Source organism: Buteo buteo, chromosome 1 (assembly GCF_964188355.1).
Source record: "Buteo buteo chromosome 1, bButBut1.hap1.1, whole genome shotgun sequence".
In the NCBI taxonomy this organism is placed as follows: domain Eukaryota; kingdom Metazoa; phylum Chordata; class Aves; order Accipitriformes; family Accipitridae; genus Buteo; species Buteo buteo.
The window spans coordinates 62,521,642-62,547,853 of record NC_134171.1 but is presented as its reverse complement, the minus strand read 5'-3'; the positions used below and the strand labels follow the sequence as shown (position 1 = coordinate 62,547,853).

At 44.4% G+C, this 26,212-nt stretch overlaps 1 protein-coding gene across 1 annotated transcript in view; it reads left to right on the top strand.

Moving 5' to 3' along the window:
• Positions 1-24,909, top strand: part of ADGRL3 (adhesion G protein-coupled receptor L3) — a 338,557-nt gene extending 313,648 nt beyond the window's left edge. Inside the window, exon 21 of the mRNA XM_075033579.1 lies at positions 21,888-24,909. Within this exon, the coding sequence (XP_074889680.1) occupies positions 21,888-22,693 (806 nt within the window). The 3' untranslated portion in view covers positions 22,694-24,909. The remainder of the gene's footprint in view (positions 1-21,887) is intronic.
• Positions 24,910-26,212: the final 1,303 nt, after the last annotated feature.

The following is a 26,212-nucleotide window of genomic DNA, read 5'->3' as shown; positions in this document are numbered from 1 at the left end:
AGTCTGAAATGTGTTGCCCCTTTCCTTCCCCCCTCCCCTTGAACGGCACTGGACTCCCACATAAGAAATGTTACAATGATAACTGGGAGGAGGTTTTGTGATGGTTGTTGCCCTTTTTTCCTTTTCTTTCTTTATTTTTACACATGCATTTTCCAGAATTGTCATTTCTGGAAGGGAGTTAGGGAAAGCAAAAAAGATAAATGAAATTAAGTTGAAAAGAAATCTCCCTTTTCCCTCAGCAAACTGCTAGTGCCAGAAGCTGCTGTGGTATCAGGCCTCATTGCTGATGGTGAAAATGGGCCGTTATGGCACTGTACAGCCTGTGTTAAGCATCACAGGAGTCCTGTTTGTCCTGGGTATGTAGCAATACTGTCATCTTTACAGAAGCGAAAATGAACAGCAGAGCATAGACGTAAGAAAAAACTGTGCTTGGAACAAAATTGTCTGCGTTGATGTTAATATACCTAGTTTGAAGAACTGACTGATGTGAACTTTATAGACATCTGCGGAGGAAAGGCTATCAGAAACGTATATGCCAAACACAATGTGGTGCCTGGCACAGGAGGAAATCTGAACAGCTTTTTTAAAAAAAAGTCTTTTTCAGGGAGTTGCAGGAAAATGATGGTAAGGGTATACCAGAAAAAGAGCCTCAGAGATTGGTTTCTTTCTCTTCCAGTACAATTACTTTATGGCTTAGCCTTGAGCAACCAGATGCCAAATTCTGTTTTGTCTATCTGCCCAGTTGATGCTGGAATTAAGAGGGGGTAGAATTGGGTTTACTGGGCCCAGCTGTTCTCTCATGATGGTGAAAATCAGAAGTTATTTCCAGTCCTGATGGTTAGACTGCAAAGCTCAACTGATAATTGAGTTGGGACTTTGGTTCTTATTCAGTCTTTATTCACCCAGAGTTCCTACTGATTTTAGGGTGAGTTTTGCCTGAGGATAGGCTTGAAGGATTTTGACTGTGCTGTGAGTAATATTGACTACTGAGTGCTGGGGAACTAGAGGTATATGATTCAGTTCTCTGAACATTATATATATCACCCAAATCAGTGCCAAGGGGAGGACAGTGTAGTTAACATGGAGATGTACTTTTCCCCCTCCACCCACTCTGGTGGTTTTTGTGCCAGGATATTTTCACTTTACACTGAAGGTTCATTAATAAAGATGGCTATAAGATGCTGTTACTGCAAATGCCTGATGTATCCACATGCATTGCCCTCACATCTCTCTCTGGCTTTGCATCAAAGACTGGAGAGCTACAGCCAGACTTCTCCAGGGCTAATTTACAGGGCGATCGGTTGTCGCACAAAGGTTACAGCAAGAACCACTGTTTCCCTTGACCATCCATCGCTCCATCTCAGCTGCAAACCAAAATGTGTTGTGCATGAAACACTCACTGCTTTAGTTAGCGCGGAAGTTGACTTCGTCTCCGATGCAGCCAAGGCTACAAAGGGCAATGCTTTAGTAAACAGGATCTTCTGGGCTTGTCAGCAAAAGAAAGGCATCTCTCCTTTTTCAGTTCAGGGGTTTTTTTTCCATGCAAAGAAGGGAGTATGACCATAAATTGGGAAAGCTGTGAAGCGGTTTCAAGTGGGCAATCTTCATCTCAGTGTGGCGAGAGCCTGTTACTAGATGTGCCTGTTATTTAAAGGTCAGTTGGGAAATGAACTGTCAAGGGAGGCATCTTCAAAGCAGATTTCATCCAGCTATTTTCCTTGTGTAACACTGGATGAGATGAATCACCCGAAGGGCCTGAATCTCTCCACTGACTACAGAAGCAGGCTGATAACTGTCTTGGAAGGGAAGCCTTTTAGGTGGGACACTTAACTGACTTGAATAAGTTGTACTATTATACGGGGCATCCTCCCCCTTTTTCACGCAGGCAGGCACATTATTTGTTGTTGGGTTTTTTCTTTTCTCATAGACAGAAGTATCTGCAAAATGGAGGTTAAAACATTTCTTTGGGAGTTAGTATCTCCAAAGCAGTGGGTGGTCACTTCTGCTAGGAAAATACACCTGACATCAACAGTAACCCGAACTGCATGGGGCCCCAGATATTTCACACTTTATCCTGTTTATTCCAGCTGAAAAGAAGCATTTGTGGTTCTAGGGCTTTGCATAGAGCATAAGATGTTTCTTCAATCTCTCCAGAGAGAGCTGCAGCCTGAACAGACCAGTGGGGCAGTGCGGTTTTCACAGTTCTTGTCTTCCTCTTAATATTTTAATATATATCAAGCTTTAAAGGAGCTGTTTCATTAATGTTTTATTTACAAGTGTGCAATAAAAGCTCAGAGGAGTCAAGTGCGAGCCTTGAATTATATGGTTAGTAGCTTTCCCTGCCAAAGGTTGATACAACAGGCTCACGTACCTGTTCAGAAGTCCCGCTCCAGCCCTCCCAGCCTAGAGACCTTTTGCATGAAAGTATCTGTGTTATCCCGAATTAAACATTCTTTGTGTGCTGGTATTTTTTTCCCAGAGCCTGCAGAGACCAGACCCTTTCTAAAACAGGGAGAAAATGATCCTTTCTCCCCAGAATCACCCCATCCTCCAGATCCTGGCCTGACTCCACTGCTCCATGTCCTGGACCAGTGCTGATATTTCATGTTTCTGTCATGGGAGCAGAAAGCAGGGAGACATCCTCCAACTGGGGTACTTTCTCCTTTAAGCCTTTTTTTTCCCCTGATCACATTCACAGTACTTGCAGTCCCCTGCAGCTTGATAACATCCCAGGCAAGACTGCTCTAGCTATACATATTCCTGTATGATGACAGGCATCTCTCTATACCATACCATCCCCTCTTCTTCCTCCATGAAGCTCCTGGGCACCAGTCTGGAATATGTTGTCTGTGCTAGTGCATCCCTTCTTTAGACATGTAACTGTCTTTTTCTGATTTAGCAGATACCACACTGCTTATGCCTTTTTTCAGCTCCAGATCCTCTCTCATCTCCTACCGTCTCCCCCAAAGTAATTGACCATAATGTTATTTTTCTTATTCTCATTTGTCATACCAGGAATTTCAGGCATAACCCCAAACTTGCCTGATGTAATGCATTCTGTAATGAAAGCTATACTCACTTTTGACTCCTAAAATATACACAACCATTTCAGATATTTCCTGAAGGTAACATCTAATTACAGATTAGTTCAAAATGTTTCAGGCTTCTTTTCCCCTTGCTGCTCGCTATGGATTAGTAATGGTGTGGATTTGGGGTTGTTATACCACTGAAATCAGGAGGAAGTGAACAGAAACTGGCCGTGGATTTCCTCTTCTACTGTCAAATGAAGAGCATGCCAGTCCACCCCATGGTCATGGAGTCTGTTTCAGGATCCAGGGGAATTCCTGCTCCTTGCATTCCCACTCTGCAACCTTGCCCAATTTTTCCCACCATGAGTCTGGCTGGATAGCTCTGCCATCTGTTTCACGTCCACCCTGTGCTCTACATTTCTTTTCCCAGCACTGAAAACTTGCAGGGCTGTAAAATCTGAACCAAGCTGATCGCCTTGTGAGTAGAAAATTGAAGTCTCCCTTTGCCTGTAGGGTGTTTGGTGTAAGTGGTCTTGTCACAGGCACTTGGATGCAATGCTGAAAAACTGAACCAAAAGGGGTGCATGTAGGATGGACTGTTTGCTAAAACTTACTACTTTGAAGGCTTGAAAGTAGAAGGTATGAAGGAAAAGCAACAGAGTTTTCCTTTGTGTTAGGTTCATAAGGAGAAAGCGGAGCAGATGGCTGCTTGGTTGTAACAGCAGATTTTTTGGTACTTGGGCTAAGGACAGTTTTTAAAAAGAGCTAGAGATTAAAAGCAATTAAGAGCATTACTGTTATTCCAAGTCTGCTATACCTGTGCTTTGGTAATCTAATCATGGGCCTGTGCTGTACCCATGGATGGAGCCAGCAAGGGAAATGGGGATGTCTCTCAGCACGGTGCTAATGGCAAGAGGATTGGATTGCAGGGGACCACTGTAAGCATGAGCGCTGCTGGGCTCTGATGGTACAGCACGGGCCTGAACTTTGGGTACATCCAAGCAGCCAACTCAGGAGCATGAGGGACAGGTCTGTTTGCACCTTTGGAGCATTACTGTCAAAAAGCACTTGGATAGCTCAGGCACCCTTGCAAACAAGCAGTCATAGCATGAAACAGCCATGCGACTCCAGCCTATTTTTATCCACGTCTTAGGTGAGAGGTAATACAGTAATTACTGTCTCTCTTTGGATATGAGACAGCTGGGAGAGAAAAAAAACATCCTGAACTATATGATACTTTATTACCCTTCAGGTTTTCAAGCTGGGGCGGGGTGGTGGTGGTGGTGGTGATTTTTTTTTTTCCAGAGAAAAAATTGGAGTTATCTGTTAAAGAGTGTTCCTTGTTTTTGTGAAGCTGGAAAGCATTAGGGACAGAGTTTGTCACTGGTATGAGGCAGTGCTTTGTTATAGGAAAAGGCACTGATGGAGCTATGTATATCCATTCAAGTTAGCAGGTAAGGGGAATTATATCTTCAGTTGTGGCAAATGCTTACTGTATCTTAATGGTTTTTCCCTCTTTGGGGAAATAAATGGGGTAGGGGTAAAGCCACCAGATTTCTTTGAAAATAGAAACTACTCCAGAAGTCTGTTGCATTGGGTCAAGTGCTGTACTCCCACTGTAATGCTCTGAGTCTCGGCTTACAACCTAGACAGCAAGTTTAATAGTTTATTCCAATAACCATCTTGCTATACAAACAGGAGTATGTGCACCTCTTGTATTTTGGCTATATGCATATATACTTTATATCCCTTCACCCCCAAAGCACTGTACACCAGCCCGACCACCCTCCTCCACGGAGGTCTCCTGGAGGGATTTCTTGGAGGTCTGCAATGCTGCTCCACTTGTCTGAAGGACAAGAAATATCAGGGAGCTGTCAGAGCAGAGCTGTTTCATGAGGGAGAAGAGCTGGGAGGTGAGGGAGAATCAAGCACAAGCCATGCCCTCACTGACCATGCCCATGGTCCTGCAGGAGTCTAAGCCAGCAGGCAGAGCTGGGTGCTGGTAGCAGGGTCCATCCACAGCTCTGGACAAGGTGAGGGGATGAACTAGGTCCAGGGTCCAGCCCAGAGCAGCAGAAGGTGTTGACAGAGACAGGGCTGGAAACTGGGCTACAACGTGGGTGCAAGGTCCAGCCAGGAGACAGACACAAGGCAAGGACTGGGTGCCCAGGGCTGAGCAGCGGGTGTGGGTCCCCAGTGGGTCTCATCAGGGCCACTAAGGCCTATTGGAGTCATCAGGACCCTGACAGCTGGTGCAGGATTGGACCCCATGACCTCTGGCAGCTGCAGGATGGTGAATCTTAAACATGAATTCATCCTTGTGGCCCTAAGGGTCCATTCATGAGGGAGCACGCCCTTGCCAGCAAACTCCATCAAACAGTCATCACAAATCCCTAAGATCCCCAGTATTGGCATGCCAGATATTATTCCTGGCTAGGAAAGCCATATTCACTCCCTGTTTGTTCCCACGCAAATGGGCTGGAATGGGAAATGGAAATGAGAGTATTGTTTGTCCCTGCCCCTTACTTTTTCTTCCCAAATGCATAAGTGTCATTGCACGTCTCAGCTTCTAAGTAGCGCTCCAGAATAAATACTTGATTTCCCTTTGCTTTATTATTTCTCCCCTGCGTTTTTATATCAACCACAAAGACTTAATCTGAAATGTACACAGGAAAACGGAAAATTATTGCTACTGTTTTCAGAGATAATCAGTTTAATGTCAAATTCATGTGGATTTCTTCATAATGAACAGAACAAATTGAGCTCAAATTCAAACAGTGGGAATCTGAGTCAGAGAGGAAAATTAAAATGAAGAACATTAATATCCTGATTTCTAACCCAACCGAGACCTGATTGTTTCCTAAATGAAATCTCCCATCAAATTCCTCCCACCCACCCAAAAATATAATTAAGCTGTGATTTGCAGGCTGAAATCGTATCTGCACTGTTAACTCAGCAGGGACGACTGTATGTGTTGCAGGGAGGCTGGGTGAAGTTTTAAATTATCTTCAGGTGGCCATATTATCCTGCATTTTTAAGAAGCAGTTATATAGAAAACACAGTAGAAGGTGAAATTCTTTCTCTCAATAGGAGACTCACTCCAGAAGATGGGAGCTGTGGGTTAGCGGTGGGGCACTGCAGTGAGTCAGGTTTGGGTCTCTCTCCCCAAATCTTCCCTTTCTGCTCAGAGGTGGGGACTGCTGGATGTGTCTCAGTGTTGCAAGATGAAGATTCTTTGGTTTAGCTGTCTGCAGAGGTGGTGGGTGTCATGGTCTGGACATAACTTGGCAATACAGCACTGAAAACAGGGTAGAGTTTCATGTGATTAAAAGGAGAGACAAGCAGATGAGGAGAAAAAAAGAAAGAAAAGGAAAGAGCAAAATGGAAAAAGGAAAGTCAAGATTCCCCTGGGTGTCTCAAACCCCATTCATGGTACACTTCAAAGAACAATTGCTGCTCATTGTAGCCCATTTGCAACGCTGACCTTTTGCTGCCGATGCCTAGATAAAGCGGAGAGCGGGTGGAAATTTGGACCGTGGAAGCGCTACTGTTGTCATGCGTCAGTCTTTCTCAAGATGCTCGTTCACTCCTTGATGGATTGATGTGACCAGCGTGACAGTCAGATTTCTGCTGAATTTATATTGCATATAAAACAAATAGCAAGCAGCCAAGCTCTGGGAGATGTGGAAACGCCTCTACTCATCTTGACAGGATATTCAGAGGGCGCCATCAACTGATCTATCACAGTCTGTCTAAACACTTCTTACTTGCTCTGACTAACACCAATGGCTCTTCTTGTGGCTTAAAAATATTAGAGAATAAATACTTTGTCTGTTTTCTTTCCATTTGTTTTCTTTTTACAGTTGGCAGCAAACAGTCCCCCAGTTTCTCCTGTGAAGTCAGTCAGTTTTCATGTCATATCTTTCAGAGAGATGGTTTTATGGTGTAGGGATTTTTTCATTTTAAATCAGCAGGTAGTAGCTGTACGAACACGCAAGTTGGCAGGCAGTGTTAGTGATGACCGCTGCAATTTTTAAACATGTTTTCAAGCTTGCCAGATCACTTTTTTTTCTTTTATTCTTGTTCCTGTTGTGGCACTGGAGTAGGCAGATTCAGCGCAGATGTCCAAGGTGCCTGCGGTTGCTTTCCTTGGTCATAAATGCATCTGCAGATGCTTAGAGGGAAGTCACCAAAATATTCCTGGGTATAAAAATACTTTGTATATTTTTTTTTTTTCTGAGCACTAAGCAGTTCAAAAATAATTGGACTAAAGAAAAGTGTCTTGTCTCCTGCAGACACTTTGCTCCTGTGAGTGCCATCACTGCGTGACTGGGGATGTGGTGTGGAGCAAGAGGTGCATCTGTTTAAATCTGAACTCCTGGTGGAGATGGTTTAAGTGCTTTGTGCTCCATTTTCAGTGATGCTCAGGGTTTTCTGGAGGTAAATGCAGAGGACTTCTCAAAGTCGAGCCCAGGATGGCCCTGGTAGGGACAGCAGCCTCTGTGACCATTCAGAGACCATCATCTGCCAATGTGCGAATCTCATTTCTTCGTCATCATTGCTTCAGGTCTAAGACACGGCACTTTTCCCCAGAGCCTATCCTTTTTGCAGAGTGCTGAGAGGTGTCAGTGCTTAACACTGTCTTTGCTCACCATTGCTAAGTCAACAGGGGCAAGGGGCTGCAGGAACCTGAGGGATGTAGTGATCCCTGCCCTTGAGCATCTCTCTTCCCACTGGCTAGCAAAGCCCTCAGTCCTGGGAAATTTAGTCTTTGTTTCAAGGGATTCATCAGTCCTGGAGCCCGGAGGCCTCTGGTTCAGCCACAAACAGCAACTGCAATGTCGCTGTCCTCCTGCCTCTGGAGTACAGTTACAAGTTCAGTTTCTATTCCTTGCCAGTCCAGGCTGCCACTTGAGAAGGGGGTAATGGTTTTCAGAGGTGTGTAAGTGTCCCCTGCCTGTTTTGTGGAAATCAAGGGGCGAGAAGCAGGGTGACAGTCCCTGGCGGCATCTCTCTGCTAATCCAGAGCAAACCTGTGGGCTGTTTTTTAGCATCTCATTCAGCCACAGTTTCTCGAGCACTGTGGCTTCTGCTCATCACCAGGAGGATCAGTGCTCAAGAGTGCTTGCTGTCCCATCACCATGGATGCTTGTAGCAGTGCTCACAACACCAGGGAGAGCCTGCAAAAGAAATAGCATGCTTGATTTATAACAGGACTTTGAAATTTCCTTTTTACCCAGCATAGGAAGCTGTTCCTTTACTTCCCCATCTGACCACCACTGGGGATTTCCTGATGAAGCTCTTTGGTTTCATGCCCCGTGCCCTTCTGCTTCTTCTGTTGCCTCTTGTAACCCTTACAAACTACACACATCCAGATGGAGGACATATTTGGAGGGAGTAGTCCACGTGCAGTTGCACCGAATCACCCAGGAGGGATTGCTGTTTGCAAGCCATAAATCTCTGCAACCCTGTTAAGTGACTGTTGGTTTGGCTAAATGTCAGCATCTGGCCCCAAAGCGACCCATCCTGATAATCACATATGAAGTAGAGAGAAATTCCTGGTATATGACAGCAGAGGAGTATTTTCTGTTTGTAAGGGAAACTCGGCATTCTTTTGGACTAGCAAATTGCCTCTACTGTTTTGGGGTTTTTTTCCTCCTCTTTTTTTTTTTCAATCAGCCATACATATTATGCCAGGAAAATTATGATTTTCTGCATCAGGAATCAAAACTTAGGGAATTTAACTCCTATTTCTGCCTACATGCAAAATGAAACCCACTGTCGATTGTCTTCTGGTTTATTTTGCCTCTCTGCTGCCTGGGACTGAGTTAGCTGAGATTTGTTGCAGTGATTTCAGTGAGTGACGTGACATTCTTCCTTTGGGAGATATTATGAACTGGCTTTGATTTTAGGATTGACAGCCATATAATTGGAAGTTCAGTCATTAGGTGGATCAGATTTAAAGAGGAAAAGTAAGGGCAAGGCAATTTCTGAAATCAGAGCAGGCTTTAGGGAGTATTAGATCCAGCAGAGTATTGCTGCAAAGCAATCTTAATATGATGACTGTGAAGGAGGAAGGAAGAAAGCTGGCTGCTTATATAGATTCCTATAAGTATGGTCCAATTTCCACCATAGGCAGGGCTCTCTGCACATCTTTGGTAAGAGCTCAGGCCTAGTGAGAAATAAGCATAAGCAGGAACAATTAGGGATAACACATGTTTGTATAGTCGAGGTACAATGATGTATAAACCCTTGGAAGGGGTAGTGGTGATGAAAAGAAATGTCACATCCTGGGACAACATTTCTGCTCCAGGCAGTTGAGAAAGCAATCAGCAAGTGGGCAAATGTTTATAAATTGATGTAGACTAGCTGTGCATTTTGATCATGGCCTGCAGATTATAATCCAGCAGAGGTTTGTCATCTGAAATCGTTGCAGAAGAAAGGAAGGAAAAAAAGGGGCAAAGAATGGGATGTTTCATTTGGCAGAAGATGGCCCAGAGCTTAACAACCTCATTTGCTGAAACTCCATTTCACTGCAGTCAGTATTAATAGCTTCTCAATGAATAGATTAGATGCTGCAAGTGACAACAAACCTATTTGAGAGAAATTTAATAGGGAGGTTTATTGAAGTTTATTAACTGAATCCTGTTGGCTATTATAAGAACACAGCTCGATAAATCTAAACGTCAGAACATTTGTTGGAGAGAACCAGGAAAAATGCTGAAAATACCTGTTGTCTTCCAGCAAATATGTGTGATTTCACTTTTCATAATTGCATTCATCATTGGAATAAATTGCAAGTGAACACATGAAAGACCAGGATTCCTTAAATGCTTGAAAACTCTGCCTGTAACACAGAAAAGGGCACTACTGAATGCTGGTAAGGAAAGTCACAAAGAAGACTAGAGCTCTGAGTCCTACAAACCTACTTTGAATGTATTTTCTTTCCCTGGGAGTAAAGTGGAATAAGTTAATGCTAAGTGATATACGGAACCAGCCAGAATTTACAAACTGAAATCTGTGCAGAGGCTATTTCAGTAACATTCGAGTTAAGGAGATGAGTTATTTACTATGGTTAGAGTAAGGCAGCATATGTTGTTGTGGCAGGTTTTTTATGGACACTTGAGAGAGGATTCATCTCTAACCACATCTTTGGTGTCCAGGCTGAACTGTGCTGCCCGATAGCTCAGGCACCACAGTACCTTCAGGGAATGGTTCATATTCTCTCTGGCTGTCGCTTGTCTCTGCAGGGTGGTTCTGAAGTCAGATATATGAAGTGCAAGAAGTTGAGGACTTGATTTATGGTGGCTGTGAACAGCAAGATAAGCTGGGTGCTTCAGGAGGCAGAGCGGGCAGGAGTACAGCACCATGCCTAGCCCTGCAGGAAAGGAGCTGCATGGTTGACAAAATGGGGAGAAAACAGAAAGATTAAGATTGACCAAAACCACAGCAGTATATGCTTTTGTTATTGTTTCTTTCTTCTGAAAACAAACAAAAAAAGCCCAAGAAAAGCTACATTTTGGGACTGCTGGGTCAGAGGCAATGAAACATTTTGTTATGACTCATGTGCTTTTTCCAAGCTATTTATTTTTGTTTCTACTCTAATGAAAAGATGACATCATATGAAAAAGTCAAAGTCAGCTTTCATACAAACCACTCTTTTGGAACAAAAAATGAAAACATTTAATTTGGAAAATACTGATTTTTGTATGAACATTTTTGAAGCATGCAGCTGATTCACTAGTTCATCTGATGAAATTTGTTAACTGGTTAGGTCTCCTTTCTCAGCAAAACTGCACTCTGGCATGTCTGCTGGACAGTGGGGGAAATGTCCCCATCCCCAGTGAGTTTCCACACTGCTAAAATGCACATAGGAAGAGTAGAGCTGATTTTGGCATGCAATTGAAAATACCTGAAGTCAAAGAAGATACACAAGGGCGTTGTTACCTATGTGGACAGATCATCCCAGCTAAAGCAGTCCTGCTCAAGCTGCTTCAGCCTGGTAGAGCCACGCTGAATGGCATTATTTTTCAGAAAGCCTGGAGCAGCGGTTGGATTCATTTCCCTTCCTGTTGGGTAGACCATGCAGATGATTCAAGTTAACGTGAATGCCTTTGTGTGGCTTTGTCAGCCAGCTGCCCACAAGAAATTATTTGAATTTTGTTCCTGAATGATGCAGTCTACAGTCTGGCAACATGTTCTTGTCACCATCATTTTCATCCTTTACTCTCAGTGAGTGGTTAAATCATACTTGTGTTTAACAAGGTGCAGTTTTCCCTTACAGTTATAACACCAAACTCTTCCAAAAAATTATTTCTACGTTCAGTGTTGTCCTGCATCAAGGACATCAATTGCTACCTTAGAAAGGGAAGAAAAACATACCATTTGGTTGCATACTGTCATTAAAATAATAGCTACTTTCATAGGCGCACAAAGCAGCTAACTGTAGCTATCTGAATCCTCTGTGTGTGGTTACAGTGATGGTAAAAATTGTGGGATTTTCATTTTCTTTGTCCTGATTGATTTCCCTATCGGATTTTCTCAGTTTACAACTGAAAAGTGCAACGGTGCAGATCTCCCCCTGCACCCTGAGCACAAGCCATGCCTTCTCATAGCCTTTTAAACCTGGTAAGAAAGGCTGGGTCTTCAGTACTCGGATCACAAGGATCCCTGATGCTGTGAGAGGGACAGGAGCATCTGTGTGTTACCCAGCTAATATTTGCCTTCTGTAAGAGCACTGTTCCCTTCCCCTCATGTTCACAGTCTGTAAATCCTTCACTTGAGGATATCCAGCATTAGGAAACCTTGAACTGAGCACTGGCATTGCCAGAAACCTGAGTTTGAATGTTGTTTTGGATATCAGAGCTGGCCTGGTAGCTGTGTTTTGTGCTGAACTTTAATCTTTGGTTGAATATCAGTGGAAACAAGGAGACATGAGACTAGTTATACCAGTGTGGTTGTAGGGAATATTTTCGTAGAGGTGTGAGTTCTGCTGTTAAATGTTTGCTGGTTGTGATGATCTCATCGTGCTGAACAAGGAGATGCCCAGGTGAACCTCTGGGTTTGAAGCCCCATCTTTTTTCCAACCCCAAATTCATGCTCCCACATGTACATAGCACAATATGGAAATGGAGTGCATTTGCTTTCAGTAGGGTATCTTCGACTAGCAGGATCTAAGGTGTTTCAACGCAGCTGAGTTGAAGGCAGTCACCCTGACTAAAGCAAATAAAGAGTAGTGGCTGTGTGCTGGGCTGAGGTGCTTTGGGAGACAGCAAAGGAGAGATTTGTATAGGGAATGTTATTGCTGAAATGTAGGGAAGCAAGGATGACACAGGACTGTGGGATTTGCTGGGAGAAATTGATGTCACACCACAGATGCTGAGAGCCAAGGATCCAGCCGTAAGTGAATAAATAAAAATAAACGATGAACAACTGCTGCTTTCTGAGGATATCGGGCACATTGCCAACAGCAAGCCAGACAGCTGCCGAGGGTCATGTCCTGAGAGTGCTCTGCTGGGGAGGAGATTCAGGGCAGTTGATGGGTACCCACAGCCCTGCTTTTTCTGCTTTTCAGGTCCCCGGACATGCATTGACCTTTGCAATCGCAGCCCCGGCACCCAGCCTTTGCTGCGCACCTGCACACAGGGCTGCAGAACAAGCCTCTTTGCTTTCTCTCGTGGTATTTTGGGAAAGCATGCCGCTTTGATCCCGTGCTTGCTTTATTGGGTTTTTGTTGGCTGTTTATTACCAAGGGCATTTTCATGCAAACAGGGTCATAGTTTGGTAGTCTGCCTGCTCCTTCTGCTGGTGCCTTGTCTGCAGACCTAATCTGCTCTTCCTAATAGCCCCATTGGTTGCTATAGCAATGATAAAGTGTTATGAAAAAGGCAGGATGATACTTAAATGTATGGCTGGTGTTACCTTTTTCTTTCTCCCTCCCGGGGAGGAGAAACCCAATAATGGGGATTTGTTTGGTGTATTATTGTTTTATCTAAAGCTTTAACTGTAGGCTCTTCAGAACCTGAATGCAGTCCGTCTCTCTCAGCATCCTTTGAGGCTGGGAATGTTGCAGCTCTAAAGCAATTGGGGAGAAACAAGAGCCCAAATTAATGAATACAAGGTACATACCATTTTGTTTTTAAGATGCAAAAGGTTACATTTTCTGTGACCTGCAGAGAGTGTGAAGTGTGCTGTGGCCAGCCCACCGTGACGGGAATCTGCTGCAGAGCGCTTAGGGCCCAGTTGGGTTTCTGAAAGTATTGAAAGGTAGCTGAACATGTTAGCAGTGGGTTTGGTTTGGATTTCCATCAGGAGAATTACTCAGCACTGCCATCAAAAGTGGCATTTTGACCAGTAAATCAAAAAATCTTAACACCCTCAGCAATCAAGGGAGAGGAAGGCAGCAGTTGCAGTATTTTTGCTTAGTAGCTGTGTACAGGATGGGTTACTGTTTTGTTGTACCAAGCCCCCCTCTTTTACACACCCGAGAGAGCAAAAATGACTTATTCTGTATTTTCAATTTTTTGCCAAGTTTATAGTCAAAAACATGTATCTATATTAAAAGTTGCCAGAAACTATCTAGTTTGTAACATCCTGAAAGAGCCAGGTTTGCGTGAATTTAGCTTGCTTCAGAGCCCACCACCCTGGTGAACGTAGGTGAGCAAAGCGTTAAGTGCTGACACAGATTGGTCCCTTCTCTCTTGTCACCCTGAGAGAGTATCCCCCCATGTGAAACAGCTCGACCTGCACAGCCGTGGCAGGATCAGCTTGTTCCTGCTTGCTAGGGATTGCTAGACAAGATCAGATTGGGGATATATCAAGTCTGATTCTCTTTCTGGAAGCTGCCATTTAAAGACACCTTAAGCTAAAGTGTTCAAAACCACGCAGTGGGTATATTCTTCTCCATATCAAATCTCATAGGGACTGAGTTGGAGATTGGGTTAAGTCTCAAATGGGAGGATTAGATCACTTCTGAATTTATAGCTGGCGTTAACTCTGGACATTCCTGTTACCTGTATAAAAGTGAGTCCCTTTTTGAATGTTTTATGGCCTGGCTTGATTAAAAGTGGGATGAAGGCAGAAACAATTTTAATGGACTTAGTACTCACGCTGGTATAAAACTAGTGCAAGAAGAGAAGTGGTTCCTACAGTCCCTCAACACGGATGTACATGAGATTGATAGAAAATGCATTACCAGAAAGAAAGAATTGACTCATTTACCTATCAGTTACATTCAGGGTTGCTCTAGTTAAGCATTCATATAATGTTTTCTTACAGGAGACTGCTTTGTTTCCTTATTTCCAAACACAGCAGCTCATCTTGCTTTCCATCAGCATAGGCAAAAATGTCAGGTGAGAGTAAACAGGTCTCTTTTTTCCAGCTGCGTGTGTCGAGGAGCCTCCCTGGCATGCAGCCCCCATACAGTGCTGCCTTCTACTTTGTCCTGTGCTCAAAAGACCGCCTGGGGCTGGGAAGGGCTAGCAAAGGATGAGGGAGAGGCAGGAGGGTGGTCTGCTCTCTCCTCTAGCTCTGCAGGCATGGAGAAACACCATCCCAGGAAATGGAGCCAGGCCAGCATACGAGCACTGCAGGAGGCAGCTCTGGAGGCTTCCCAGCCTTAGGTTTGGCCAGTTTGGTTTTGGTTTTTTTTAAATAATTAGTAGGTGTGAGCTTTCAGAGAGCTCGCTGCTAAGGGGATTTGTACCAGCCAGAGGCCTTTGTGGCTTATATATCCTCAGCAACTCCATCCAAAAAAAAAAGAAAGAAAAGGAAAGAAAAAACAGGTAATGAGTTGCAGAGAAGAGATTGTACCCAGCACCCCACATGCCTCGCAAAGACTGCCTCTGCCATGCCATGGGGCCACCTCCATCCCTAAAAGAGGCACGTGGGGTCTCCATGCCCCAGCTGTTGACAAAGGCAACCCTGCCAGGGTTGCTGGGTTTGGGGATTGGCTTTTTGGTTGTTGGTTTGGGTTGGGACTATCAGATGTTGGTGACAGCCAGGTCACCTGAGCCCTCCGACAGCCCTCTCCTGGCTAGCTCTAGTTGCCCCACCAAAGACTTACTTTCCTGGTGGAAAGGTTTTGTCTTAACAGTTTAGCCCTGGAGGTAAAGACCATGGTGTGTCCTTGAGCATTCCTGCTCTAGGTATCTATCGATGACAGTAGGAATGGCCCTCAGCGCAAGTTTTTGACTCGGTCGCCTCTTTGGATCCCAGAGGGGATTCAGAGCAAAGGTTTAATGGGTGTTTTGGTCCTGTAGGTCAGCTAAAAGGTGGGGGGAAGGCTTTGCTTCATGGGTTGATGCCTGTGATAGGAATCAAGGTAGATCTTGGCAGCCACCTGCCAAGCCACAATGATCCTAAAAAGCACAAGTCCAGAGGCTGCGACTCCAAGGGATAAACCAAAGCGGGAGGACAACTGCTGGCTGTGTGCTTGGAAATGACAGCAAAGAGGTCTGGGAGTGGGAAAGCAAGGTGGTTGCAGGGCAAATGGAGAGCCTTGAAACATGTGTCTCCATAGCCACTCTCAATCCTGATAGAAACACTTGATGGAGCCACAGTGCTTTCGCCTTCAAGGGTGGATTCGGGCGGTTGTGGATGTGCTTGACGGTGGTACCAGAGCAGTAACTCAAGTGAAACTCGCCCTCTTAGACATGAGAAACAGCTGCTCTCTGATAAGTGCCGAGAGCCTTTGAAGAGGCCACATTCTCCATCCTTTCTTTTTAATTCTGCTTTTTTGATTTTAGATGTGTTGCAATGGACTGGTAAAAGAGATCCTAGCCCATAGTGGGAGTTGAATGTGCTGTGTTCTGTTAGTCATTATATACTTTTTTTTATTCATTTGGCATTTTCCAGAGAGTTTTTCCCCCTACATTGTGTAGGCTGCCATCTTCCTTTCTTTCTTTGTAGAAAGCATGTGGGCATAGCCTTGCTTACACTCCAAGCGACTGGGAAACCACCATAAATGTAGCTTATCTGCTTTCTGATACATTTTCTTTTGCATTGGTTTGGATTTGTGCATCGTCAGTAACATCTGTTCTGCTTTAGTGGCATACAGTTTTCCGAGTCTAATTAGCTGGCTGCTTGTAATCAGGACTATTTCAACTGTTGTCATTCTGAATGTTCTTTTTCCCTTTTTTTTAATACCACATTTGCCTGATTGACCTTTTTTTTTTTTTTTTTTCCTCTGTCTTTCTATCGGGCTGCTCCAGGAGCCATGGCTAATCATCTTATAACCAATGCTCTGCTTCGTCCTCATGGCACTAACAACCCTTATAATACATTGCTCGGGGAATCGGCGGTCTATAACAACCCTTCTGTCAGCATGTACAACGCACAAGGTGTGCTGGAGTTTCTCTCTAATTTTTCTAGTGAGAATTCCATTTTCTGTGGCTTATTTTGGCCCATTTCTTTCTTTTTTTTCTTCCTTTTTTTTTCTCCACACACACACACACTTTGGTTTTTTTTGGAACTGGGCAAAAAAAAAAAAATCCCCTCCCCTTCCTTTCATTTCAATGCATCGTTCCATTTTCTGGAGGCTTTTTTTCCATGAGCAATAAAATTCACTTTGAGAGACCCTCAGTTCTACTCAAAGCATTCATAGTGGTTTTGATTTTGATAACTTTTTTTTTCAATTTCCTCACTTTTGTATTGTTTTGGTCTTGTGTGTGTATTTTGTTGGACGTATCCATTTCTCTCTTTGTTGTCAGCGCATTTCCTTGTTAAACCATTCATTTCAGAAACAGGAACACCTTTGAAGGTAAGTAAAGCTAAAATGGCCTTTGCCACCAAAGCTGCTCTCATTTGAAATGGCATAGAAAAATGTGGTCAGCGGCACACCGGCTTGCACAGGAAAAAAAATGCAAAATAAAGCAAAACTGCCCTTCATCTCTAAGAAAAAGGACAGCTGAAGCAAGGAGCATAGGTCAGCTCCAAAAAGCAGGGCTTAGATATTGTAAGAAATGTTTTGCCGTTTGCATTAATACGTTTTATATGTGCTATTAGAAAGAGAAAAAAAAATAGAAAAAGGTGTAGGGAAACTAGAAGCGCTTGCATATCCTCCTTTCAGCAATGGAATATAAACAGTCAGTTGTACCTAATGGAGGTTTCTGCTTTAGAAATCAGTCTCTTGTCACCTACGTGTTTGTCTCTGCTCTGGCTGTGGGAAGGGACCACGTTTGTAAGCTGATGTCCTGATGCTTCCGTGAGGGAGAGGCAGATGTGTTCAAGCAGGACCTGAGTTGGAGCTGGGGATTATGGAGCTCTGCCAGCTCCTGTCTGTTGGTGGCTCTGTCCTGCTCTGCCACTTCCATGGGATTTTTTTTTTTTTTTTTTTGGCTTGCTTGCAAGGTGGCTGAATTATTACAGAGTAATGCTGCGTTCAAATGCAAGTATGTCAGCACTCTATCAGCTCTCTGCTCCCAGTGAAGACGTCCCTTTCCAGTAAATGATCTCTAAGGAAGGGAAAATTATGATGGTTATAATGCAAGCAGGAAAACCCCCTTTGTACTATGTGGCAGTGTATTGTTTACGATAGAAATAGATATTGAACTGTATCACTAGGATTTTTTCATTCAAAGCACAAGGAACGCACACGTATTTGACCTTTTTGCTGTTCATTGATTTCCTAAACTATGCTAACTTTGTGCAATAAATTTGCTTCCATGAACGCTTTTCAAGAATGGGCTACTGTTAATCATGAAACGCTCTGAATTTTAAGAACTTCAGTGTACCGCAAATGTCGAAATGAACTTTGCTGTTCTGTATAGTTTCTTGCATGATAACATTGAGGTTTGGGGGACTTTCAAATGAAGTGGCAGCAGGTAATGCTGGGTCAGCATTTGGCTTAGAGAAGTCCTGATGTTCAGGTCTGGGTGCCTCAAGTGAACCCAAGTGATTTGGGTGGAAATGTGACAAAAAGGTTTTACATGCATTTTAATAATCTTGTGTTCTTCTAATTTTTAAGACTAGAGTCTGATACAGTTACCTGAGCTAACAGCATTTTATTCCACAAAAATAGTGTAATTGATCTGCAAGTGCTATTCAGTGCAACACAGCCAGATGAATAACAGAGAAACCTACCCAGGCTTCATCCGTGGGAGATGAGGAAAGAGAGTGGGACCAGTACTGATCCCATTTAAGCCCCTGGAGCTTTGCCATTGACTTCAGAGGGAGCAGAACCCAACCCAATCTTTTCAGGAGGCTGCAAGTTAATTAATGACCAGAGAACTGGTATAGCTATTGCTTTTCAAACTGGTTACTGTCACTGGACAATTGCAAACTGTGAATATTAGGAGGTCCTGCAGCAGAAACAAAGGTTAGCAAAACCAACAGGCCTAATGGCCTCAGCGGTTCTTTGGGATTTAAGGATGCTGCACCAGCAGGCACGCTAGAGAGCGATCATAGTGCATTGTAAAAGTAGACGCTGTCACCATCTCTGGGTGTGCCTTGGCTGGGATCGGTATGCAGTGAGGGCATTGCTAACTAACATCATCCAACTAACTCATTCCACATCACTAAGGCTATGATTTCTTTTGCACCTCCATCTACCACTTCTGGTGCTGCCTATTGACAGGGACAGGACGCTCTAAGAAACCTGAGGCCTGATCCAGTCCAGCCCTTCCTTTCTCCCTCCCCAGTTACGTGTTTTAAAATACCCTCTTTGCTCAAGCCGAAGCTGCCCCATCTGCAGTAGAGACTCACCAGGGGCTGGGAGCCCTAAAAAAAACCCTTGGAAAGAGGCGGGGAATGACCCTAAAAGGCCAAAGTCCCATTTCCCGGTGGCAAAAGCAATTCCTTGATGGGACACAGAGCGTAGAGGAAGGAGGAGGTGGCAGGTGAGGGGTCTGGCACCCTGCAGCACGTGCTGAGCGCTCACCGCCATTGGCAGCTGAAGGACGTATGCTGGCTCGGTCTCTCGGACGCAGGAGTTTCTCGAAACGGCCTAACTGCTTTCGTGAGAGCTAATTTAAGAAAAGGCGGCAATCCCGTTAACGAGCTCTGGTTAAACCCCAGCGTGCCACAGACTGTTGCAAAGTGGGAAGCTGAGAGTTGTCACTGGCTCTTCATCTTCATCTCTGGCTCTTCTTGTTTTAACCCTTTCTTCTCAATAGCTTCATTTAGCGATGCCATTATTTGAACTACCGTTCTTCTTAACATTTTTTTTGCGAAGTCCATGTAGTTTGCCATGTGTTCGGTTAAAGAAAGAGCAGACTTACCAAAGTTTGTAAAATGCCAGCAGCCCTGTGATGAGCAAAGCCATACTCTTACAAAGCACTGTTGCAAAGGATGGACGGCAAAACATTTTTAGCAAGGAAATGGATTTCGGTTTCAACTGCCAGGGGTTATTAGAACTAACAGTAAGTAAAGCCATTCATTTTAAGACTTTGGAAGTGACGCTGACAGTGCCTCTCTTTTCAAGCATGACTGTTACCAGCTTTAGACTTTTCTTAAATTTCCAGGCATTATTTCTTGATTTGTGTTGCACGCTGAACGTTTTATAATGGCATTGGAAAACGTTTTAAATGTGATAATTTTTTTTAATAAAAATGTAGTCGATTGAATATTGCACATAAAATAATTTTTCTGTCTAAAATGTCAATATTTTTAACCTGAAATAAACCATGTAACAAATTCATGTATTCTGGGCAGTGGAAATTATTTCCGTTAACTCTCTTTTCTGCATATCATCAATTTGCTTTTTACTCATGTTTCTCCTACTGTCGCTGTAAGCTTACTTGTTGTTTTTTCTTTCCTTTTCTTCATGCTGTCGTTTAGAGCCCTACAGAGAGACAAGTATGGGAGTAAAGCTAAACATTGCATATCAAATGTAATTTTTTTTAGTTCACTTTTATTGCATCACATATAGATGATGTAGTTAATAAAGGAAATTCATCTCACAGTTTTGAAATCAAAAGAATATGAATATACATGTGTATATATACGTGTATGTGTGTGTATGTATGTGTGTGTATATATATATGTATGTGTACATATATATATAGATGAGATTAGATGATGCTTCCTTTGTTTATTTCTCATTTTTGTGGTATCATTACCCAGCGTAGTTTCTCATATAACTGTGCGTATGATTTTTTTTAAACTTCACATTTTTATTTGCGAGGTCACGGCATTTTTATATGGTGTGTTTCATTGCAGACCCCACTCTGTTCTCACCTGCAATGCCTTCATTTTATTTCCCCACCAAACCCCAGATCTATGCATTGGCAGCAGAAGCACAGCACTCAGCGCTTCAATGCATATGTTACTCAACGTGACCATCAGACAGATGCTGTTGTACCCGTCACCCATTACATACCGTCCGCCCCCCAAAATGCTCACTTTTCATTTCTCCCCAAGCATCATGACTGGGTTGAAGAGCTTCCACCGTGAAAATCAATGGCTTTGCTCTATGTCTGTGATGGCTAGTTGATTTTTTTGGCATAGCGCTCCCTTGTTTGTTGGGAAACCCGCAATAAGGCAGCACCCTCTAAGCTTCAGAAACCTAAAAGGTGACCAACACATTTGGGGCATTTCACTCAAAAGCAAGAAGAAAGTCTGCAGTAGCGCTTTCCAGCCCTTGACACGTAGCAACTACTCTATCGCAGATATAGACCGAATCCTGTATTTTCAGAAGGTACACATGCCATGCACCAAGCATGGTATGAGCAACTGTTCATCTGAAATCATCAGCTAATGGCTCCTCTAATCCACCGCGGCTTGCTGAGTTGTTTGCCATTTTTTGGCAACACCCGAAGCCCTTAGCTGAAAGGTCGATACGTTATTTCATGCATCTCCACAACTGCACTCCTTCCAAGGAGGCCAGTAATCCCAAAAAAGAAAAAGTGTGGCAGCTTAACTGCTGGGCCTGGTTTTCTTCTCCCTTGCCCACTCGTGCCGCGTTGCTCTCAAAGCCCTTCCCCGCCATCTCCTGTAGCGTGTTGGGAAAGAGCCAGGCTCCAGCCTTACATTGACAGTGTTGAGACACCTACGGAGATGTGACAGGCAGTTAGTTGGGGGGCACCCTGAGACCCCATTATTCCTCACAGGTTCTCCTGAGCCCACCGTACCGTGGTGGTGATGGTACTTGCTGTACCTTCCACTGAACCCTCCGCTTTAACTTTGCAAGTGAAATGGGAGCTATTTTTAAAGGCTTCGCTAGACTCCACAGCAGCTGCCTCCAACATCTGTTGTATTAGAAGATCCCCACCTGGCTAGCGTGGAGTAAATAATTTTGGCCATGCCCTTGTGCCAGGAGAGGTAGGGCATTTAGCCTTGTTCCAAAAAAGCCTGGACCAGGAAGCACTTTGTGCCTTCGCCTCGCTAATCCCCAGATCCCACCATTCAGGCCTTATGCCTTTCCCCTGGCAGCCTGCCCAGCAAAAGGGGAGAGCAGATTTATTTTTCTCCTCTAGGAAGGATACACTCCCAAACAAAGTTTGGGTAATAATTAACCTGGGCTGTGACTACTTTACCCTCAGCTGGGGAGAATTGCCCCCTTCCTCCAAAGCACCTGGAGCCAGGGCAGCTGGGACCAGCCCAGGGTCACCTATTTCTCACCTCCCCCGGGAATATGTAGAGCAAAGCGCAAGAGCCATAGGAGGTACCAGTCCGGAGTGGTTATTCCTTCCCGCTGGCTATTACCACATCAAGTCACATACTTGATGACACTTTCCATTTTTTCGGTGGGAAGACATTAAGCCGGTTAGCTGGAGCTGCGCCCTCCTATTTCGGCCACAGTGCTCTCCTTGCTGCTGAGCCCCAGCAGCCGCGGCAGCTTAGGAAGGGGGTTTGAGTGTGCACGTCCCGCGTGAGTGTCCTGTTTGTACAAGTCACCCTCTCTTGTGTAATGTTTTTCAGAGGGGCTTCTGAACAATGCCAGGGATACAAGTGTCACGGATACTCTACCACTGAATGGTAATCACGGCAACAGCTACAGCATCGCCAGCGGCGAGTACCTCAGCAACTGCGTGCAAATCCTTGACCGCGGGTACAACCACACTGAGAATGCCCTCGAGAAAAAGATCCTGAAGGAACTCACTTCCAACTACATCCCTTCCTACCTGAACAACCACGAGCGCTCCAGCGAGCAGAGCCGCAACCTGATGAACAAACTCGTCAACAGCGTGGGCGGCGGGAGCGAGGACGACGCCATCGTGCTGGACGATGCCACCTCCTTCACCCACGAGGAGAGTCTGGGCCTGGAGCTCATCCACGAGGAGTCGGACGCCCCACTGCTGCCCCCCCGGGTGTACTCAGCAGACAACCACCAGCCCCACCTCTACAGCCGGCGGCGCATTCCACAAGACAACAGTGAGAGCTTTTTCCCCTTGCTGACCAACGAGCACACGGACGACCTCCAGTCGCCCAACAGGGATTCTCTCTACACCAGTATGCCCGCACTGGCCGGCATGCCCATGACGGAAAGCGTCACCGCCAGCACCCAGACCGATCCCCCGCCGGCCAAAAGCGGTGGCGGCGATGCCGACGATGTTTACTACAAAAGCATGCCCAACCTTGGCTCCAGGAACCACGTCCATCAGCTACACACTTACTACCAGCTAGGTCGAGGCAGCAGCGACGGTTTTATAGTCCCGCCAAACAAAGAGGGAACCCCCCCAGACGGCAATGCAAAAGGACCCGCTCACTTGGTCACTAGTCTATAGAAGATTCAGCAAAAATTAAGCAAAGAGACAACAAAAAGCCCCTCCGTAACGCTCGGTTTACTGTTCTGAGTTAATCCAAACAGTGGTAATATTGTGTGTACTCCTAAATCTTCATGCTGTTCAAAAGAAAACTCTCGGACTTTTTTTACTGGAATTTTTAGGCCGGCCCGGAGAGGACAGTAACTGCTGCCCCCCCCCCCTTCTCCCCCTATCCTCCTTCCCTCCAGACAGACTTCATTATGTTAATGAAAGAGATAGATAACGGCACACTTCGTGGCCTTCTCAAGTTATGCCGTGTTTCTTTAAACAATCCTTGATGCTGTGTTGCTCTTAATACCGAGGACCTGATTTAAGAGGGAAAAAAAAAAAAACAAAATGAAACAAAAAAAAAGCAAAGAAAAAAATAAATAAAAGGCCAAAAATGTGCATTTGAAAATAGTAGCGATGACGCATCTAGGTGGGAGCGCTGCACAAAAACAAGCTAGCAAAACTCTTTCTTACCAATCCAGATCACGTCATGGGTTTTGGTCACTCACAACTTGGTTTCACCGCAGCGCCCTTTGCTGCGGGAGCAAATAAAACAAAAACAAATTTAATGAGACGGAAGGGAATCCTAGAATTCTGTGCTAAAAGCATATTTTACATTTTGCTGTATTAACGGATGATAAAAACTAATGGCAGAAAAAGAGAAGCGAACAATTTCTATGTAATGTACAGATACTAGCATTGCACATATAGTCTGCTTTCTGTTCCTCCAGAACTTGCGTCCCTGTTAATGTAGTGGAAAAAAAAAAAAAAAGAACTTTTTTCTGTTGTGCTGGTCTTGTAAGTTTGTCTACCAGTAGGAGCAAGGTTTTTCATAACTCCTCCTTTTTTTTTTTTTTTTTAATTTTGTTTTGCCTCTTCCACAGCCCCTCCCCTCCGTCCCCTCCCTACCCTGGTAAAAAAATCTCACTGGGCAAAAAAAAAAAAGAACATCACTTTCTAAGGACCATTTTTAGTAAAACCATCACCATTTCTTTTCAGCCAAGGCAGTCCTTTTATTTCCTCGCTGTATAACTTCCTTGAGCCAGCATATTGCCGGCAGACATTTTGGCAGACTAGAGCAGGGCAAAATTCCCTGTTGACAGTGCACAACCGATTGTGGTAATAATCCTGAGAAGCATCTTTGGCGAGCAGCCCCTCAGCCAGGCCGTAGGGTCGCATCCAGGAGCCGAGAGGTTTTTTTTATAGTCGTAGTGGGGCTTCTACAGGAGACGGCCATTTCCCTGGAGGAGCAAAGGGCCTTCACGGCTCCGTCTGGTCCCCAGTTTAGGCACTTGTACTGCAGTGGTTAAGAAGAAAATCAATTGACGTGTAGTGAGCTAAAAAGTACTTTGCAGTGATTTAAAAAAAAAAAAAGTCTTCTCTTCATTATTTTTCCTAACAGGAAATTTATTTATTTGACAGGATTTTTAAGTAACATAGGCTTTCTGGAGGTAAATTAGCAGCACGGAGTATGAATTCTTTTTCTTTTTTCTTTTTTTCTTTTCTTTTTTTTTAATTTATGATCCATTTTGTACGGTCTCAACAGTTGAATGACCTCATTACTAATATTTGTTGTAAAAGTGAAGCTTGTTTGCCAACCAATAAACAACTGATCACAATTTAGAAGATACTGTATGTATGTACTGTACGATTAATCTCTCTTTTTTTGTTGTTGTTCCTCTCTCCATTACTGTCTTCAGTACAAGTCTCCAATCCTTTACGGCATGGATGAGCAATGCCAAAGAAAGGAGGTCTAAGCTGAGCAATTTAAGCACAAAGGTTACACAGCTACGGCTGACTAGAAATATCAGGCTAGCGGTACTTGTTTAGGGGCGAGAACAATGCGAGTTGACATTTGTTGCAGGTGATTCTAGGTCTGTTTTGTGCCTACTGTATAAACTAGCCGACGACATGCGGATGATTTGAGTATAGTATTTCATGTGTCGTTCCTTTAAATCATTGTAATGATTTTTTTTTTTTTAATTTTCATTCTTCTGAGATTAAAAACTGCTGGTAGCATGTCAAAGAGTAAAACAAGTCCCCGTTAGGCCTCCTCAGTCGTTGTTTGCTGTCTCTTTATTTTCTTGCTCCGGGCATACGCAAAGCACCATCGCCGTCCTCGGCCACATCGCCCTTCCCGTCCCACCACTGCCAATGGCCTGCTGGCGCTTTGCTGCTCTCCTCCAGCCTCCCCCTTCACGTCCCTTGGGAGCAATTAGGATTCATTGTTAGGATATAGAAAGCCACAGAACAGACTAGAAAGGTTGACAGTGAAAATAACCGCCTCTGGACACGCTCGGTACCATTTTTCGGTACGTGATTTTTCACAAAGCCCTTCCATGCCTTGGGCTTTGGGTTCTGGTGCGGCCTCCATCCAACTTCCATCAAGCTGGGTGAAAGCGAAAAGATCTGTAGCAGGCAGGTGATGCCTGTGTTAGACAAGATGCTCCCAGTGCTGGAGGATAAAAGCAGCAGCAGAGCAGCTCCGCTCCATCCCAGGGTTGTCCTTGCATGAGGTGATGCTGCTCAGTGCTGCTTAGCAAAGGCTTGTCATGGGGGGAGAACCAGGGGGTGGTGGTATTTGGTGGTATTCATGGTCTATAAAAGAGTCTGGTTTGAGTCTCTTGAGTCCTACCTACAGCCAGGCCCTCAGGCCAAAACATTTTTGGGAGGAAACTTCATTTCTGATGAAGCACTGATCACAGCTGTGCCACTTGCCAGGTCTAGGTTTCAACACGGGAGCATTTCCCACTGGGAGACTGGGAATCACCTGGCTTCATAGCAAAACAGCCACTGGCCAGCCAGGTCGTGCTCTTGCTCTTCATGCTGCCTCCCTGTTTCATTTTATTTTCCATGCCAGCAGCAATGGTGCTGGGTAGTGCATGGTGGACCTATGCATGCAAGCAAAGCAAGCGTTTCAGACCCATGTGGTCATACCAATCCATGTAGCAACCCAACGGAGGCTGCTGAGGCTTTAAATACTTGAAGTACCTCTTACTTTAGAGAAAGCAAAGACTCTCTTACTGTATTAGACTCAAAAAAAAAAAAAAAAATTAGTTTTCCAGGCATTTGGCAGGATTAAATTCATGCAGAGGGTGAGATGATACACCATAGCAAATATTGTCATGATAAAATGGGAGGCAGGTGATCAACATGGCATTTACCAGCATGCCTGAAACTCTGCAACAACAAACCAGTGGTGGATTTGCTATGGGATGGTTGTGTCCTACTGAAAAATCTCTGACTTACTTTATTTACTCCAAATGGTCGTTCTTCCCCAGCCTTTCTGTGTATTTCAGATTTAGCAGTGGACAGGCTGTTTTTCCCTTCTTCTCCATCCCTTCTCACTCGAGCTTTCCTCCGCCAGCCTACCATGCTTATTAGCGCTTTGATTGCAAAAAAACGCTGTTTATTTTCAAGCTGATTATTTCCGTCCCCAGGCTGTTCTGGCACCACAGGATTCGCTGTTGGTGCTTCTTACAGCTTTGGAAA